The sequence below is a fragment of the Trichinella spiralis genome, assembly GCF_000181795.1.
Source record: "Trichinella spiralis strain ISS 195 chromosome Unknown Scfld9, whole genome shotgun sequence".
Taxonomy (NCBI): Eukaryota; Metazoa; Nematoda; class Enoplea; order Trichinellida; family Trichinellidae; genus Trichinella; species Trichinella spiralis.
The window spans coordinates 264565-283637 of record NW_003526948.1 but is presented as its reverse complement, the minus strand read 5'-3'; the positions used below and the strand labels follow the sequence as shown (position 1 = coordinate 283637).

The 19073-nt window shown below is 30.3% G+C and overlaps 7 protein-coding genes across 7 annotated transcripts; 5 read left to right on the top strand and 2 right to left on the bottom strand.

Moving 5' to 3' along the window:
* On the top strand, positions 1-736 carry Tsp_09438 (conserved hypothetical protein). The gene is made up of 2 exons (XM_003371171.1): positions 1-43; positions 663-736. The coding sequence occupies exons 1-2, from the start codon at positions 1-3 to the stop codon at positions 734-736; spliced, it is 117 nt and encodes a 38-aa protein (XP_003371219.1).
* Positions 737-3807: 3071 nt separating this feature from the next.
* Positions 3808-4057, top strand: Tsp_09439 (conserved hypothetical protein). Its single transcript, XM_003371170.1, has 2 exons — positions 3808-3905; positions 4030-4057. The coding sequence occupies exons 1-2, from the start codon at positions 3808-3810 to the stop codon at positions 4055-4057; spliced, it is 126 nt and encodes a 41-aa protein (XP_003371218.1).
* Positions 4058-5605: 1548 nt separating this feature from the next.
* Tsp_09440 (conserved hypothetical protein) lies at positions 5606-6454 on the top strand. The gene is made up of 4 exons (XM_003371169.1): positions 5606-5614; positions 5838-5941; positions 6089-6176; positions 6233-6454. The coding sequence occupies exons 1-4, from the start codon at positions 5606-5608 to the stop codon at positions 6452-6454; spliced, it is 423 nt and encodes a 140-aa protein (XP_003371217.1).
* Positions 6455-6957: 503 nt separating this feature from the next.
* On the top strand, positions 6958-7237 carry Tsp_09441 (conserved hypothetical protein). Its single transcript, XM_003371168.1, has 2 exons — positions 6958-7041; positions 7106-7237. Exons 1-2 carry the CDS (start codon positions 6958-6960, stop codon positions 7235-7237), a joined length of 216 nt encoding a protein of 71 aa, XP_003371216.1.
* A 4561-nt stretch (positions 7238-11798) lies between these two features.
* Tsp_09442 (Mas-related G-protein coupled receptor member A4) lies at positions 11799-12622 on the bottom strand. Its single transcript, XM_003371167.1, has 2 exons — positions 12481-12622; positions 11799-11875 (listed from the first exon to the last, which is right to left on the bottom strand). Exons 1-2 carry the CDS (start codon positions 12620-12622, stop codon positions 11799-11801), a joined length of 219 nt encoding a protein of 72 aa, XP_003371215.1.
* A 1974-nt stretch (positions 12623-14596) lies between these two features.
* Positions 14597-15634, top strand: Tsp_09443 (orcokinin peptides type A). The gene is made up of 3 exons (XM_003371166.1): positions 14597-14889; positions 15044-15086; positions 15557-15634. The coding sequence occupies exons 1-3, from the start codon at positions 14597-14599 to the stop codon at positions 15632-15634; spliced, it is 414 nt and encodes a 137-aa protein (XP_003371214.1).
* A 432-nt stretch (positions 15635-16066) lies between these two features.
* On the bottom strand, positions 16067-18352 carry Tsp_09444 (conserved hypothetical protein). The gene is made up of 10 exons (XM_003371165.1): positions 18262-18352; positions 17923-18111; positions 17747-17866; positions 17624-17699; positions 17383-17571; positions 17258-17313; positions 17120-17200; positions 16689-17051; positions 16389-16639; positions 16067-16183 (listed from the first exon to the last, which is right to left on the bottom strand). The coding sequence occupies exons 1-10, from the start codon at positions 18350-18352 to the stop codon at positions 16067-16069; spliced, it is 1533 nt and encodes a 510-aa protein (XP_003371213.1).
* Between the last annotated feature and the right edge of the window lie 721 nt (positions 18353-19073).

Below are 19073 nucleotides of genomic sequence, written 5' to 3'. Positions count from 1 at the left end.
ATGACGAATGAATTAGATGGATGGATAGAAGAAGAGGGGAATGGTAAGTGCGTAGCAGTGCACAATGGACCGCCAGCTACCGCAGAAATAATCTTCCTGGTGAATAGCCTCGTCGGCAGAATAAATTGAGTGCAACTTGTTACAAATATTGGTAACAATAGAGCACACGTCGAACGCTGACCATATAATGCCGTTGTAAATAAACAAACCTAATTCGGCCTGAAAAACAGGCAAAACCTGACCTGCTTCAAGTGCACAGATGCTATTATTTTGGCTCTCAACATCATGTTCCCTACGACTATTTTCCAATCAACCGCCCATAAGGGTCCTTTCATGAAGTTGGAAAATCCAACTTCAAACCGACGCACTGAAAGCGGTCCACAACTCAGCTTACAGTAATCGTGATCAGGTTAGAAAAGTCAATACTTTCCAAAACGCTGCAACGTGCCATTTTAAAACCAAAAGTCAAAACCAGCATTCTCGAATGCTCTGCTCTGGTCATTGCAAAGCTTGCAAATATTGAACAAACTTATCTGAAATACTCTTTGCATGAAGAGAAAATTATTATGCAAATTTTGAATTCTTCTTCATTTATTGTTTCATGATAAATCATTCATGCGTGCCATTTGCTAATGTTAACTATTGCATTTGTATTATTTCAGAAAATGATTCGGATAAACAATTTTCCTTAAGAAGCCAGTTTATAAATGTCGATTTCTTGCTAAAGATGTTTTGATAAACTGAAGAAGTCTGTTATTCGCTTGTTGGGAAACGTAATGCACATCATCGGAACTTCACTTCCCGTAGTGGTCGTCGACAATCAATTGAAGTAGCGGTTGAAAAGTTTCAATAAAATTACCTCACCAAGCAAAATTGAACGCCTTGTTTGGCTGATTTTATTCCTCAAAAATAGAATTAAACTGTAACCAATTTTCTCATTTTCAAAGTTGGCAATTTGGACTCGTCTATTGAAACATCCAATTAAGCTTGAGATACTTCTCTTTAATAGCAAATTGCCGTTCAAATAGACTGCAAACATTTATTTACACGTGCTTAACGTCAGTTTCAATGCACTAATTATTGGCAAAAGTTACTTTTTCACTTGGCCACAGATGCACTGCTATAGGCTTGAAAAAGTCAAGTAACTTCATTTAAACCCTTTGTTTAGCACTCTGAAGTATTGGCTCTTAAAATCACAATAGCCAGTAAAGGTTGCTTTAGCACAAAGAAAAACAATTTTTAATCCAATTATTTATGAAGCCTTATTCACGATGCTCATACATTTTTGCTATTGCACTGCAAATTAAAATCCTATCATGCTTTATTTGTTGTAATTATAAATGAGAGCATCAGTTGTGAGTGAAAACTTGTACTACTTTAAGTTTAAATGACTTTGCATTCTTAAATGCTAAACTGTCACATATCAGCATCAGTCTGGCAAAATAAGTCAATTTTATACAGTTAAATCTGTAAACTGTTTTTGATATTAATTTGATATGCCCAGTTTAAACAACATTCAGTTCAATGTTCTGATTTACTTGATTATTTTTTTAATCTGCAATAAACTTTATAAGCAACATGCAATAAATGAAAGTAAAACCTCATTTTATGTATGAACATCGGTTCAAATAGATGCACATTCTCGTTTCACTGAGGCATCAATTGAATTACTTGCTTTTCAAAATGCTAATGATAAGTTTAAAGAAGCCATTCATTTACTATGCCAGAATGTTGGAGAAAACAGACGTGAGAAAAATAGGTGGAGCTAATAGATTTTATTAGCATTGTGAAGAATAATTGTGTTTATATGACTTTGTATATTCACAATGAGGTTCATGCTCAGTATAGTACAGCTCAGGTGTGAATAATGACTAGTCGTGGTAAATTCAAGGGTCACTAAAATTCTTATTTTGATGGTACATGCAGCTGATTCCTGCTGACTGCCTTCTGGCTGCCACATTGTTTAGTCTGGGGCACAGCATTTACATTTCGATGTGGAGAACTTTAACTAGGCATTCATTTCACATTGGGGTCAGATTGGCTTGAAAAACGCGTTATTATAATTAGCATCCCCGCTGGCCAACGACCCTTGCTTTCTTCTGCTGATTGTCCAAAGTTTGTCCCGTTTCCAAACGCTGTTTATCTACTCACACAATATATCAATCGACTACTGGACAATGGTCGTCGTGGTAGCTCATTGATTGGTTGCATTATTATTGCGCCTCACACCTCTGCTTTTTATCCATAGAATGGTTGCTTGATGATGACTTTACTAAGCGGGAGTCGGACCTACCCGTCGTGCAGTTAATAGCTAGTCGTCACTGTTTACAATGCACATCATTTGCATTAAAGCGGTTATGATTATATTCATAATGCTTTAAACGTATTGATGTTGAAAACGTTAAGCAAAAGATCTCCCGTTGTGACTGGTGACATCCCTAAGTAAATTTTGTCATCTGCACAATGCTCAGGCTCTGTTGCTGGTGACAATAGTATTTGATGTATTACCACGTGCTCCTAAGACACCCCACAAGGTTGCCATACGCTACTGGTTCTCAAGAAGCCAATTAAACGTTAATGCTCTCATATGCCACTGCCTCTTCTCCATCGCAGTGTCAGCGCTTCGCTGCTTAGCAGCACTTGAAAGCTGACTTCGTTCACTTTCAAGCACCATCTAGCATCAAAGCCATTTTCTTAAAGCATACACTGAACAGCTGTCCAATATCAGTGCTGTAATATTGACAATCTTTTGTAAGCGCATGCATTCTTCGATGTTACTTTCAGCTAATACACGCTGCAAATCATTTCAATTGAAATTACAATTATGAAAAAATATCTTAATGTCATGGCAATAAAAGACACCATTGAAAGGCCATTGTTGAAGCTTGCTGCTTGCAAAGATGAAGAATTTCATTTCCTGTACATTTATTACATTTAGAATATAGCTATTTTCATTGTCGCTTCCCAATTCACTTTAATTTATATATGAAATAATAGAACTGTTAAGCAATTAATTAGCAAGTGCTTGGAAGTGGAATACTTATTATAAAACAAAGTCCCTACAAAGAGCAGTTTCTTCATCGCTAAATAAGGGAGTTTCACTTATGGGGCATTCTGCAGGTGAAATTGCGCACTAACAGCAAGAAATGACATCACCATTTTCCAACGCCTGCTTGTATTACTGCGAAATTTAAAATACTTTGCCTACAGAAGTGAATATTATTTTAATTGTGATTTAATAAAAATAACTAATGAATATTATACATATTTTTAGTGTTTAATAATATTAAAATAAAAAAGAATCTGTGCTATTTTTTTATGTTCTGTAATTGCCTTAAAGTAAAAAAAATTGATTTCCAATATAAATGTTCACATTAAACTGTGTTATGCTACACAATGCAGAACAAAAAACACGTCATTTAAACATTTAAATGAATCGTAGCCAGCTAATTTATTTTAATGCAAAAATCTTATGCAATTTGTTAATATTGAGAAAATGTGAGAATATAAAAAAGAAAATACTGAATAAGAAACCAGAACCCAATTGTGCTGTAGTCGACTATCGATAGCAAATGACAATACTATATTAAAGCACAAGAATGCAACTTTTTCTTCGTCAGCATTGAAGCATTTATTTACAATTAATTTTGTTGTTAGCCTGTAGAATGCAAAACTCCTCAAGAAGCCAGGTACTTGTTATTCTAGTTATTGCTAAATTTCAAATGAATCGAAAAACATTCAACAAATGACTTTTTAATTAATTAACTGACATAACTAAGTTACTGTGAACACTGACATGTCAGAGTAATGTTAGATAAAAATAAGTGTAATCATTTTACAACAATAGAAGCCCAACTGGCTGCAGCTGAAGATAATAATCAAATGACTCATCTTATCTCATTAAAGTAAGTGATTTAAGGTGCTGTTTTGAAAACCGCTTTTTTCATATTTGAAATTTAAGTCAATGCATCGACATTAATAATTATAGTCAAGCAGTGTATAACATTTTAAATTACAATTATTCTTCAGGAAAATAGGATACAGGTTTATAGATTAAAGAAAAGCTATGATATATTACTGAAGCTTTTAAATAATGTGACTTTCAAATAAAAGCCTCAGTTATTTCTTTCTGCATAAAAGCTTATTCACTGCGCCGTGTAATGCTGAAATACCGCTGATAATGCTAATTAAATTTTTATTTGTGTATTTCAATGCAGCATATTGAGGCGTCACTTGTTTTACAATTATAATGAACTTGGATAACAAATTTTCCTTCCAATTCATCTTTCATAAACACGTCCATTTAATTTAATAAATTCTACAAAACTGCAATGTCTGTAATAAAACGGAATCAATTATAAAGACAATTAACAACTGTTTAAATAAGTCAAATAGCTTACTGACTGAAACATTCTGTGCAACCTGTTAATTTGCTTTATAATGGTAAAATTAAAATTGCATAAATCATTAACCCTGACAAAGTATATCTGTAAAAAGATTTTTATTACCAGACAACTGCACAAGTGTACGTTTGAACAATCGAATTGTGAAAATACGACTCAATCTCAAAATTTGATAAAAATCACAAAATATATAAAATTGACAGCAGCGATGTGAAACAAAAGCTCCCAGTCATTGATTAAGTCAAAAGTGCAGCAAAATTCAAAAGAATAAATAAAAGAAATGTTTTTATTATTGCAGAAATATTAATGAATAAAATAACATAAAAATGACCCACTAAAACTGACTTTTGCACTGTACGATATGCAGTGATATTAGATGAAAATAAATTGCAGGAATTATACATGCAAAGTGAGCTTATAAAATTTCGACATTCCTTAGGTGATTTCAAATAACCAGCTAAGCAAGTGGTTAATTAATTTGAGAACTTTATTGTTTTTTGCAATTAAAAGGTGAAGAAAAAGTTCATGGAACGCATTTCCTTGTTTATGAAACCAATTCACCTATGCACTTATGCAATTAGTAAGCACTGGCTACTAAAATCGCTTAAATTGCAAAAAAAAACGTTAAAATTTTTACGCATAGACTAAAATCACACTATCAGTGAAACAGTTATGAGCAATTTTACTGCTGATGAAAAATTACCCCCAATGCATGTTCATTTATAAAGTACAATTGCAACGTATATTCGAATTGCATGCTTGATTGGATTAGCATTACATGTTAATTATGATTAAATAGCAGGCATCTCTGCACAATATTTGGTAAATTTATGAAGTTTCAATTGTTGTTATGCCGGCTTTGGTGTTCGGCTGTTATCATGTGGTGTGACAGGAATAACCCAATAGCTCGTGCATTATCGTGAAAGCTATTCAAGCAATTTCAAAAGAAGCTTTAAAATTTACAATTACTATCTTTAGAGTAGTAATAAAGCAGTGTGTGAATAAAGAACTTCCGTACAAACTAATGACCGGATAAACTTTGAGCTCCTGATATCTGAAGGCTTTTCAAACGTGCGAACTGCCGGAAGGGCAATACACAAGATAAGTGTGCAAATCGTTCACAAGATTGATCTGATTCAAACAGATTAATGTATAACGAAAACTTTACTTAAAATGAGTCGATATAATTGCAAATAATTACAATGCTGAAAGTTAGAAATACAACATGAAAGAAAAAAAGCACTTCATGCTAAAGTGTTAGCCCAATTTGATATTGTAAATTATTCATGAAAGCTGCAGTGCAGCATATATTTTGAAAAGCATGCAAAGAATAATTTATTGTCAAATTGCTTAAAGCTGGACAAGCGTTCAAAAGCAGTGTTTTTTTTAAATTTTATATTTCAATGATAGAATAAATTCAGGTTAAATTTTCAGACCATTTCACTTGCTCATCTGTTAATTTTTGCAAAAGCATTTGATGCTGCCAAAAGCGTAACAAACAGAGTTGATCATTTGAAACGTCGTTTATTATTATTATTGTATTATTTCTTTTTAATTAGAATTTTAATAAAAATGTATTTTGAATGCTTGTTGAGAAACAAGTTTCCAAGCAAATTATTTAGACTGGACGAACGTGTTTATACTAAACAATCTTTTAATTTATAAAAATAAAATTTATTATTTAGTTCTCTTGTCAAAATGACAAAGCATAATAATTTTAAAGTTGTCGTTTTTCCATTGCAGCATCATCACAACAATTGCTCGGCAACAATTGTAAATGGTATTTTTGTTTAGGCAGTATTAAAAGGTAGCTTTTTAAAATTTTCAAGTGCGCACTTGTGACGACTGAAAGGCACAAATATGAAAATGAACCTTTTCAACAGAAAAGAGTTGCGCATGTCAAACATTACTCGCTCAGGCAAACTGGAAAACACCATAAATGCGATGCTTGGCTTCACATTAATAATAGTCGACTGCTTTCTCTTTCTAATAATTTAAACATGAATTTCTCAGATACAAAGCGATTAAAAGCTTTAATTAATGTTTTTTAACAATAAAACCTAACTGGAATGGACAATGGTGTGTAATTACTCCAGAAAAGGGGTTATTTTGTTGTTCAATAAGCATTTTTCACCATGTCAATATATTTTTACGCTTGCTTATTATTATTTATGCACTTTGCAAAAAGAAAACAATTTATCATAATTGGCACAAAGCAGCTGTAATTAAATTCGTCTCATGGTTTTGAAACAGCAGATTCAGTCAATAAAAATCCTATTAGTAGTTATTATTCATAATAAATTAAAATTGAAAAAAAATAATAATGCACAGTTGTGTTATTTAAAAAAGGGAAAACAAAAACATATTTTAAATTAAAATTCATTTGAAAAATCACTGTTAAATGAGAAATGTTGCATAAAAGCATTTCTAATAGGTTCCACAGTTTACGTGAGAATGAAGGAAAAAAAAAGATTTTCAGGTATTATATACAAATACATATAACATATAGGAAAACATTATCATTTGTTATGGCAGACAAAAAGTCTTAGACACAATGTGGGCGAGCAAGTCATTCTGTTGTAAAAATGATCTTATTGTTTATAATGAAAAGAAATATAAAACGTCAGAAAATCTGGCTGTGAGAGTACAAGCATATCCACATTGTTATATGAGAATCTGAAGACAGTGTGACCTATCTCCAGATGATTTTCGGTGCTCATCGCCTAACGTTCTGCTCAATGGCAAGATGCGGGGGTCGTAATCAGATTGATCGAAAATTAATGGGCTTTAACACCCCTTGTATTGTTAATGATGGACCAGCAACGACAATCTAGGCCACTTGAATCTGCGGCCTATTCAAATTCGAGTGTGCAAAGTTTGTACAATTGCCCAATTTTGTTTTTGCACGACAACAAAGACCAATGCAAGGCATGCAGTTTGTCTGTCCTTCAAGACAACAATGGGGTACATGCCCGATCTGCGGGGTATTGTGCAGCAAAAATGCGACACAAATAAACTGTGATTCGTGTTTCCGGCCAAGTATCATCAGCGCTGACCCGTGATCGACAGTTCCTTGCCAAAGAACGACAAACGGTTTATTGTAACTTCTTTCTTATTCTATTACTTGAAGAGGTCTTCTGTATCAAAATGGGCAAATATTGTCCCAAGAATCTGTTTGTGTGCAAAACTGTACTTTTTATTCCCACTTGCACACAAAAATGAACAATTTACACTTTCACCTTCACTTTTCACCTTCTACAGTATGCTCATCGGCAGAAATTTGCAAACTTTGAACATGTGAACACAGAAATGACGCCAATTTTGGCAAAGATTCATCACAAACAATGCTATTCACTTGACAACTGAAAACTATTCCTATTTCTCTTTACAATAAGAATTACAAAAGAAAATCCCACTCCATTGATCTACAAAGCATTGTCACACAAAGTGAACTGACCCTTAATTTGTAGTTTCAAATCCATCTATTGATTGTATTCTAACAAGCAATTTACCATTAACTTAAAAAAAGAATTCTTACCGCTTTCTTTGCCTTCTTTTATTGGCTATTCTTTCTTTTGACAAAACACTGAAATTACAATACACTCGTCAGGTGAATTATTAATCGCACTACAATTTGCATATTCTACCCAAATTTGATCAAATCTACAGCTCAATCTATTCATAATTTGCTTGAAAATTTCAATTTTAACATTCATCAATTTCAACTGTCCCTTTTGCAGAGGTTAATCTATCGAATAGCAACTTCTGTTCATCTTTTTCCCCCTTTTGTTAACATGAACATTCATTAGCATTCAAATGAAAAATAAAACATAAATTATATCTAATTTTACATTTCATAACATATTTCTCATCAAAATTTCGTACAATTCATCATTACCTGAACAAACATTTGTCTATTACACCATTCAATTACAAAAATTTAACAATTTTCAGGTAAACTATTTCAAATTCATTTATTTTTTTAAATTATACATTAAATTTTCTACTGTATATCTTTGCCTGCATTCCATATAAGAAAATAGCGTAATGAAGGAAACAATAAATAAAATTACTGCAGTAATTTCTTAAACAATGATGTTCAGGTTTCTGATGCATCATAAAATGCTTAAAATTTCACTTGATGTGAACATTTTCATAACATTACATGTCCATTTTAAATATTATTCCTTAATACAAACTTGTATGAAATAAGTTGTTCAATGTTCCAGATGCTTAATTTGAATGTAATTTGTTTCCTCTCTAAAATTACTGTACTAAATTGTTTACCTCACAATCAAATTAAAGATTTTTTCTCCTTTTCATAATAAACTTTCAATTTTACAACATTTTCATATATTCCATATGTACCTTTCTGTAATTATTTACAAATTTAAACCTTCCTTCAGCAGTTGTGAACGGAAGTCTTCATGTGGCTTTTGCAAAACAAAGAAAACAAATGGGATTTAACTTTTTGTCGTTTATTTCTTTACTTAGAAATAATTAAAAAGCATTAATTTATTTTTATTTAAAAAGTAATTTGGCAAAGGAAAAAAGAAATTAGCACGAAGCATTCACTTGTCATGTGAAAGTACACCTAAAGTATTGCATTGGCACAATTGATTTGCAAATAATTGATAAACGAGTTTTTAAATATACAAATAAATTCATAATTTATTTACAATATTATATAGATTTTTCAATATTTTATTAGCGCACATTGTTTCATGTAAATAATTCAAAGTGAATGATTTATGATTTCGAGAAAGATTTATTTCAAATAACGTAATGGAGCATTGAATTTGCGCATAAAAATGACAGCAAAAGAAATTAATTGATTAACAGAACTGGATAATATAATAAAATAAAATAAAATAAAATAAAATCTCATTATTCTCAATATACGTAAATCCATTAAAAAATATGAATTACCTACCTATATATATATATATATATATATATATATATATATGAGCTGCCAAGGTTTTTCTTTTAATTGCATCAAACGTAAAAATTCTATTTATGTAATTAAAATCTTTTTTACCATATTTTTTTATAAGAATAATAATAATAATAAAGCAGCTTTTATATTATTGCAGTATTGAATAAAATATCAATGAATAATGTTTTTATTATTGTATTTGCTTCCATCTAAAAGTTTTGTAGATCTGCATTCATAGAAACTAGGGTGATACTGCAATTATGAACAAACACTACTGCATATTTATAACATACTATTAAAATATAAAGTTAGCCATGATTAGTGTTAAAAATAGCCCAATGAATTTACTAATTTAATGCGAGGACGCTAAATAAAGTTCTTTCAATTACTTGTGCTTTGAAAACATGCGTTTCCACCTTTGTCTAATTTGCTTTGCTAATCATGTAAACATCACGCAACGGATGAATGTATTTCCATGTGCAGCAGTTGAACTTATCTTTCGCATGATTTCAAATTATATTAGCAAATTAATAACGCTGGATTTACTAATATATGTTTGAATCACAACAGTAAACAATATTATCTCACAGGACGCGAAATGATAAAGATGTTCGAATCAAAATTTATAAGCATGCAAAAATAATAACAGTATCGCAATTTGTCATTATTGAATAGTTTTGTAAAATCTATCAGAAAATAGAGGAATTGTTAAACTTCTTGATGTTATTTATAAGTGACAAAATTATTAAGTAAAATATAACTCTTTGATTGAGCAGCATAAAATAGTTAAACTAACTATTAATTTCAATTTATGCCTTTTTCATAATTTACAAAACAAAGTAATGTCATATATTTTTCATATATGCCAATAATGCTACTGCTCACTGGTCAATTAAACAATTTAAGAATGAACTAAAATCAATAATTTTACTTTTTAGTGCAAAGTGAGAAATGAACACTTAAACAGTGTTTTGTTGAATCAATTACGCGAACAATTTTCTCATATTCTTATGTCAGAAATAAATCTGCATTAATTTTAAAAGGCTATATTATACACACACACACACACACATGTGAGTAATAAAAAAATGCTATTGAAATATCAGCATGCAATAATTAATCTACTGATGCTATGCATAAACAACTTTTTCTTATAATTTCAAGTAATGTTCAGTAATTATTCCTTTGTATTAAAACGAAATGATGTCTACGTGTATATTTAAATTGTGGCATTTACATGACATATAAATTTCCAATTTTATGCAAAAAGTAGAACCGAATGTTGTTTAGTGTCGAATTATTATTAAAAGTTTTAATTTCATCAATTGTAAAGAAGTAATAACTTTTTAATGATGATTGTTAAAGCAACAACATTTGATTTTCCATTATTATGCAACTATCAGAAGTGGTAGATGGATTAATTTGCATTGCTTGTTTATTCATGCTCTTATTTGGCTATTTTTCATGATAAACTGCTCACAGTTGATAATGATCTATGATAATTTTCTAAGTCACATAAACCAAAGGATGGCTTAAAAAAGTAAAAAATGACAACGTAGGTGTAGTTGTTTTAAGAAGTGTCAAAAATATCAAAACTCATAAATAAAATGAAATTAGGATTTATGAAATATTATGTGTATAAGTTCGTTGAACTTCAACAATTTGCATAACTCCAAGATGCATCTCCATGTGACATTTGTGCAATTTCATCATTCGAATTTTTTCCTCCTGCTTTTTGTAAAATACAAATAAAAGTTTTGATCTGTCAAAAAATAATTGATTTAAAATGCATTCTCACATTTTAAATTAAATATTTCATTGAATTTTGTACTATTATTTGCTTGACATTTGGAAAACAGAAAATATGAAATAATTGTCAAGAAACGAAGCTAGCCATTGTTATAGCAGTGAGATGGAAGAATTTAATTGAAAACGATGATACCAAAGCAAAATACCATACTCCAGAGATTCAATGATGCAACACTTTAAAATCATTAAAGTTAAGAGACTGGTAAACGTAAATCGATTTGATAATTTTTGAAAACAAGCAAAAAAAATTGACATTAAAATTTGCAGCTAACCAGTAGAAGCTGGTGATGCTGGAGATGAGCAAAAAAATCCACTACATCATATGCGCTATAAAGATGAACATTTTTTTCTATCGAACTGCCAACAGTATATTTAGTTTGAAAAAATTCACATTCATAAATGAACGTAGAAATGTTATTAAAAGAAATTTATTTGAAACTTGAGAATATAGGAATAAGATGAATTCAAAGGAGGAAACAATTGTTTAAAATATTCATTTAAAAAGTTGAAAATGTCAAAAAAAAGATTATTTAAGAAATTTTATGTGAAAAGAATGCTCAGATGAGTAGAAATTAGAAGCAATAAATTGAGGTTGAAATAAATGAATGTCAAAGAAGTTTATTATTTTTTTTGTTTCTTCTAATTGATCATAGCAGTGATGAACAAAATATTCCACTACTGTCGCACATCAAAGGGTAAAAACAGTGTGACAGAAAGTTCACTTCTGAAAAATATTTACAATTGACCATGGTATGCTGCTAGTGGGGACAGCTTCAATCGATCAAATTTTCACTTGGAATAAATTTCTCATGCGGATTGGTCACTTTTGATGATAGAACGCCCCCGACTGGAATTTTCATTTCAAAACTGGCAGCAGTTCTCAGTTACCAAAAAGTCGTTGTGTGCTAGCAGTTTCCGATTCTGATATCTCTTCACAGCGGTTAGGGAGTAACTATTCCGGCAGACCATGTCCACATTAGCGCAGTTGAGCATGCGAATGGCAATTTTCCTTGGATTACTGATAGTAAGATTTTCTCCATTCTTCATATCAGTTTTTCAGTAAATATTAATATACTAATTAAAGAATTTCAAATTTTACAATTAATCAAAGTCATGCATCATTGTACTCCTCTGTTCTATTTGCTAATGAAATCACTGACCGAAGAAGCCCTAAATTGCTAATACTTACTAACTTAAAATAAAATCATTAAAATCTGCTCCAACAGCATGTATTTCAAAGTACAAAAATAAAAAAGAGTTTATTATTAATTGAACATCAAATTTGATAATAAAATACTTTAATGTGTATCATTTCAAATCAACCCTTACGCATATGCATAATAGAAACAACTTTAACAGCTTTGAAAAATCTTTTAATTTCAAAAGAATAATCAACAAGGTTCAGTTTTAGCAAAATTGAATAAATCACTGAATTCAGAGTTAATCCAATGCCAATGCAAAGACAATTCATTTTCTGAAAGTAAAAATTCATTCAGTTTGAAAGATTAAGTTTATCACTTTACGCTGTCCTTATTAAATGAAGGCATATTTAAAACACTACCAATCGTTATTTGTCACTGTTTATTACATATAATATTGGTAATTGAAAAAAAGTTTAACTTTCAATATAAATGATGAAATTACGCACTGTAAGCAACAAATCAGTACATGCAAGCATGCGTCATATAAAGAAGCATCATACATTTGAGCAGTCAAAGAACAGCAATTTTGATATTCTTAAAAGTTTCATTTCACACTCAATATTCACTTTTCAGCCATTTGAATCGAATTTATTGCTCATCTTTTATATTATTAGCATGATATTGTTTCATGCATCTGATAATGAAAATTTGCATTGCAATAATGAAATCTCTTAAATGCAAATTAGCAAACAAACAAATAGATGAGTGCGCACATTTTGTAAATATGAACAACGTAGTAGAAGATGTTCAATTAGCTGTAATGAGTGTAAAGTGAAAATAGTCATTTAAAAGAGTAAACAAAATAATGTAGCTTCTATGCAAGTTCATAAAGCATCACATTACAAGATTAAAGTTCAAAAAAATTTTGTCAAATATCCATTTGAAAAGTATTACAAATAAGGGGAAAATATTCTGTGACATAATTATGCGTTGATATAGCAAATTTTAATTAGAACTGGTCATTGGTGCAGTATTGATTTTAATTAGCAACTCTTGTCAGTTAAATGCAGTTCATTGTTTTAAATTTGTATACATTTGTATTCTGATGAGCTGTTCAATCGACTGACTTTCTTTAAATACTGTTCAGTAATAAGTGCTTTACAAAATAAAATAAAAACACATTTCCAAGCATCATCAATATGCCAAAATTACAGTACAGTTGTTTTGAAATCAAAGGCCAAGGCAAAATGGAAGCCATTAATAATATTTCATTAACAGAAAACTGGATATGCAAATTTTTAATAGCAAAGTGTTTTCAAGAGAATAAATGTGATCAAATTCAATTGTCAGTTGATTTCAAAACTGATTTTCTAGAAATTTCCAATGTGGCTTTTCTAGACTATTATATATGCATTTATGAAACAAAGGATAAAAATTATTTATATAAACTTACTTACATATCGTGACGAAATTACCAGAATAAGAAGAATATTTTTAAAAATATTTATCAGTGTTGAAAAAATGAATGAAAATAAAAAAATAAGACGATCAGTTTAATTGAAAAACTGTGCAGGTTGTGTAAATGAGTTTCAGAAATTACTTTCATCAATTGCAGAGTATTTGATGTTCTTTAAAAAGATCCAATTTACCCATATTCTGTTGTAATCTCACTAAACGAGAGTAAAATTATTCTCTTATTTTTCTTTTATTTTCTGTTTTTCCTTTTTTAAAATTTCTCCAAAGCAATTTACTTTCTGATAAAGGCATTTGTGCCAAAATTAAAATCTTTGAAAAGCTAAACAAAATGTGAGTGGCAACTCACATTTTGTTTAGCCATTGCTGATGTTATGAACTGATGGAATCAATTATAGCACAGTTTTGCATATGTCGGAAAAATAATATTATTGCTAATTGTCAAGCAGAGTGCAATCTTAATTAACACTGAGTATCAAAATGCCATAATTATATAACAAAGGATAAACATTAAAATTATTAAATACAATTCATAAATTATGAATAAATGATAATGCAAATTTATATTTTATTATTACACTTAAAATAAGTCGATCAAATTTAGTAGTCAAATATTTTGGTCAGTTACAAATAATAAATGTTAATTAAATATTTCGAATAGAAAATAACTTTCCAAACTTCTCAGCAGCTTGCATGGAAACATTATTTTAGCATAGTGTAATTTATACTATTTCAATTGCTAGATGATCAAATGCGATCTATCAGAAGACTGGAGCCTTAATGACCCTCAGCAAAGCTACAGTGATAGAAACTTATTTCGAATACTAGAAATGTACAGGGCTCTTGGTGGAAAAAAAAATTTCAATCAGTTTGACGTTGGCCTCTCTGGATTTAGCAAAAGACCATTCGACCGATTGGAAGGGGCTCATTTTTCTGGTTTTGACAAGAGAACGCTGGATATGTTGGAAGGTAGCAGCATGTCCGGATTTAACAAACGGTATTTTGATGTGCCAAGGCTTTACATCAAGAGAAATTTTGATAAATTTGACAGCGCAACTCTTTCTGGATTTCGTCGTAAGCGTATGTTGGACAATATTGATTCAGCTGGATTTGCATTTTCAAAGTAAATTAAATGAAAAGTCATTTTAACAAAAAATTTACAAAAAACAAAAAGTACAGTATACCCATGAGCTGAAATATTGAAGTTCAGTTCAAGGAAGATTTTTTCATTTTAAACTTTTTGCTATGATCGATATTTTTATTTCAATAAATTTTAGCAAAACTTTATTGTACCAACAACTTCATTTCACATTTCGATCCGTCTGTCATATAGATTTTTTTGTTAAAAAAATAAAGTCATTCACCTGAAAATGCTTTTTATTGTTGAATCAGAGTATTTTTCTTTTTACATACTTAATTAAAAAATTAAATGAAATTATTCTGAAGCTTTCTTGATAATACTTCTTGCTTTACAGACAGTAATATGATAATAATGATTACTTATGTAATTAGTATAATTAAATGTATTTTTAATAGTATAATAATTTGAATTTGATTCCAAGATGCAATTTTATTGATAATTTTTTGCACTTATTCAGAAAGAAATTCACTAGAACATTAGACAAGCTAAAAGGCTTTATTTGTGTTGAACAGTTAATTTCCTACGTGTACTCAATACTTAATTAATTTTGCACAAATTATTGAACAACACTTACATAAATCATTAATTAGTTATAATTTTAGAGAAAAAATTAAAAAAAACATTTATTTACAAAAAATAGCAATTTTAGTTATCCTGGTACGAGATTATCAATTGTTATATCAATCTTTCTAGCATAATTTTGATGAGATCAATTGCGCTGGCATAGCTTTTTATGCTAATGTGATTTCTAAGATGATTTGAACAGAACAAAAAGAAGGCAAAATGATCATTTACAATCTAGACATGTTAATGCTAATCGACTTGTATCTTCACCAAACAGTCGAATACCTGAATAAGTGGATAAATTAAATATATATCGCTGCAAATTGGTATTCAAACGTAATGTGATTTCTGTGCATCTGTGAAAAAGCATACTGATTAAATAATCTGCTTTATTGATTCAAGTAGTGATGCAAATTAGATAGAAAGTAATCATAATGCATACAAATTTATTTAGTTTATCACATCACAGATACTGTTCAATTTGAAATAATTCCTTCTTAGTTTAGAGAGAAAAAATGCGCATTCGTTTAAAATGCAAGACAACAGCTTGGTCACAATTATAATGGAATAACTGAACATGCATTAGTTGGTGGAATTAATTTGAAGCTAAAGAATCGCAAATTAATTCGTCATCTTTGTTTTCATTCCATAATTGAATATTGTCAATTGCTAAAATGTGATGCGGGGGCAAATGTGATGCAATGAAGAATAGCTGAAAAGAAGTAAAGATTATGAATAAAGCACAGCAACTGATTAAAATCATGATCTTTCAATGCATTCTGAAAAGTATTTTTAAGTATAAAATTCGTTTCACATTTATGCTAATGATTTGAACTGAAAGCAAAATAACAACCTGCTATACACAGTGCTTTGCAAAACAAGCACATAATTCTAATATTAATTCAAATGATGCTAACCTGATGTACTCCGGGTAAAATTTTCATCTCTTCAAAATTCCACTGTACCGTTTCTGATACGGTAGTTAGATTTAATTTGTCAAAAACAATACTGCAATAAATGTTGTCGCAAACTTGCAATTTGCCAATCTTCCCAGGGATATAATAATTAAAGCTCAGTATTCCTGGAACATCAGTGACAAAACTGTTTGATGCGAGAGTAAATGTCTCTTCTGAATTATGAATACTCGCTGCATAGAGAAATCCACCGTCTGAAAAGCAGAATTTCATGCAATTTTATTTTAATTAATTATGTCTAACCCCCATTAAAATCTGATCCAATGCTTATCAAAGGATTTCCGATTGAACTTTTAGTCTGTTTCCACAACATTGGACCCATATTTTGATATTGGCAAATATTCGTATCGAAATCACAAGCAACTTGGGGACAGTGCTCAGTGTAAATGAAAATTTTCATTGGCATGGAATAAGTGCTTCGCTCTAAAATGCAGCTTTTAGTATTTGTAGCTAGTTTATTTTCATGCGCATTTTCTTTACCATTGAATATTTCTGGTTCTGCGAAATCATTCCTTTTTGAAACGAAATTCTTATCAGGCAATGAATCAAAATGAATTGAATTCGAAGAATTGGTATCTTCTAATTTGGGTTTGTTCTGCTTAAATACTTAACGAGATATTTTCATTTTAAAAGCAGAAAAATAAGAATAAATCAGAAAAGAGTGCTTGCTATACTGAATTTTTCTGGAATAGCTAATGCAACAGGTTCTTCTTTCTTGCTCGCTTTCACATAATTTCCATGACTATCAGCCTTATCTGAAATGATAAACTTTATGCATTATTTGAACATTGTCCAGCACATGCAAATTTTACTTTCAACTGTACGATATTGAATATCATCCAAAGCAAATAAATCATTGGCACTTTTACTTTGAAACACAAAAATAATCTAAATGCTTGAATTAATGATTTTCTCAAATATGTTGCTTACTTCAAACGAAGTTTTGCTTGTTGGAATTGTAATCTTTTCTCTAATCCATTGGTTTTTATGATTTCCTGATGAAAGCAATGGCCAACTGCAATTCAGTTTATTTGGAAATCCTGGTGGTGATCGACTGCAAACTTTAATTGAAAATGTAGCCTGGTTTTTCCAATAGCTAAAGGACAGATATCCAGCTTTGGACTGCCTATAATAATAATAATAAAGATTTTAAAACACTTTAAGCTAAATTTATTTACGCTGGGATTTCATCACTGACAATCCATGCAGTTGCATTCCTAGACTGAGCACTGACATAAATATATTTGTCAGTCCCTAAAATCTTTCATTTTTTGCTGCTATTTGCATGCAACAAATCTTACCTGTTTTCTTAGAAGTCACCATTAGAGTAATAAGTCTATTTTTGTCACAATCTAAAGTTGTGAATGACATTTTCTGAGGAATATTGTCTTTTGTTAAATCTTCATTTAAACATTTAACATCTAAATAGTTTTTGTAGCAAATTATTTCGAAAGACAGTTTTAATTCATATTCTTACTATTGTTATTAGAGGAAGATAGGAAAAGTGGGAATTCAGAGTCTGATGGAAGCGATAGTGCTTCAGCAAGACTCCAATCAATTGAATCTTCTACACCATTTGTACCATTAAACCAGAGACATGCTTCAGTGGCTTCGAAGCTGCAGTCTAGCTGTTCAGGATTCGTAATCAAAGCGCAGCAATCATATTCTAATTATTTTGCATAAACGTTAGAAATGTGATCTAACTCAAATCATTCGATGTCTAGATTTACCTAAGCTAATCAAAAATAAAAGCACTAATTGGACTCGCATTTGCAAATAGAAAGCGAACTTTCCTACAACTGTTCTCTCAAAATACTTCCAACAATACTTTTCACTACCATAAGTGATATAAAAATCAGGTCAGCTTCCATGAGCAATAGCATAAACGTTGCTATGCGACCTATCATTTGAATTCATTAGTTGTTTGTACTACTTTAACCTTTTAACCTAAGTTCATGCTTGCTGGTTGAATGTAACGCTGAAACAGCATTGATAAGAAATAATTATTATTTAGCTTTATGAAGGATTAAAATCATAATAAACTAATTTTATTAAATATTGCAACAAGATCAGTTCAAATCTTTTCTTTCATAAATAGTATCATACTTTTACAGAGTACAGTTATGCAATGTTAAATCCTTATACAATATTTCAGCAAGCCAACCATATTGCACTGAAATATGTTAGTGCGTTTGAAAAATTTTCATTTTTGAACAATTTGAATTATTAAAAAATTGCTTTTATATCAAGTTTTACTTGTAATTATTTAATTTTTAATAAACTGTTCAACCACTGTTTATATAAGAATCATCTGAAGCTACTGTTTTAATACTGACGCTATTGTTAAATTTGAAGCGTTCAAATTCAACGCCACCGATTTGTTTCATTATCAGTTTATATAAGCTAGTTGCTGTTGCGTTTTCATTGTTTCTGAAATGCAGAGAGCATTTTAATAAGGCAGCATTTGCTTTTCTGACGAAAATTGTTTGCGTAATGCAAACAGACTATACGATTACTGTAGTATTTTACTCGTGCGAAGAGTTCACAAATGCTGTTGTCGAATTTGCTAGAAATGCAAAGCACTTTTGATTTTGATCAATCGCTTATAACATAGACAGTTTCGTTTCT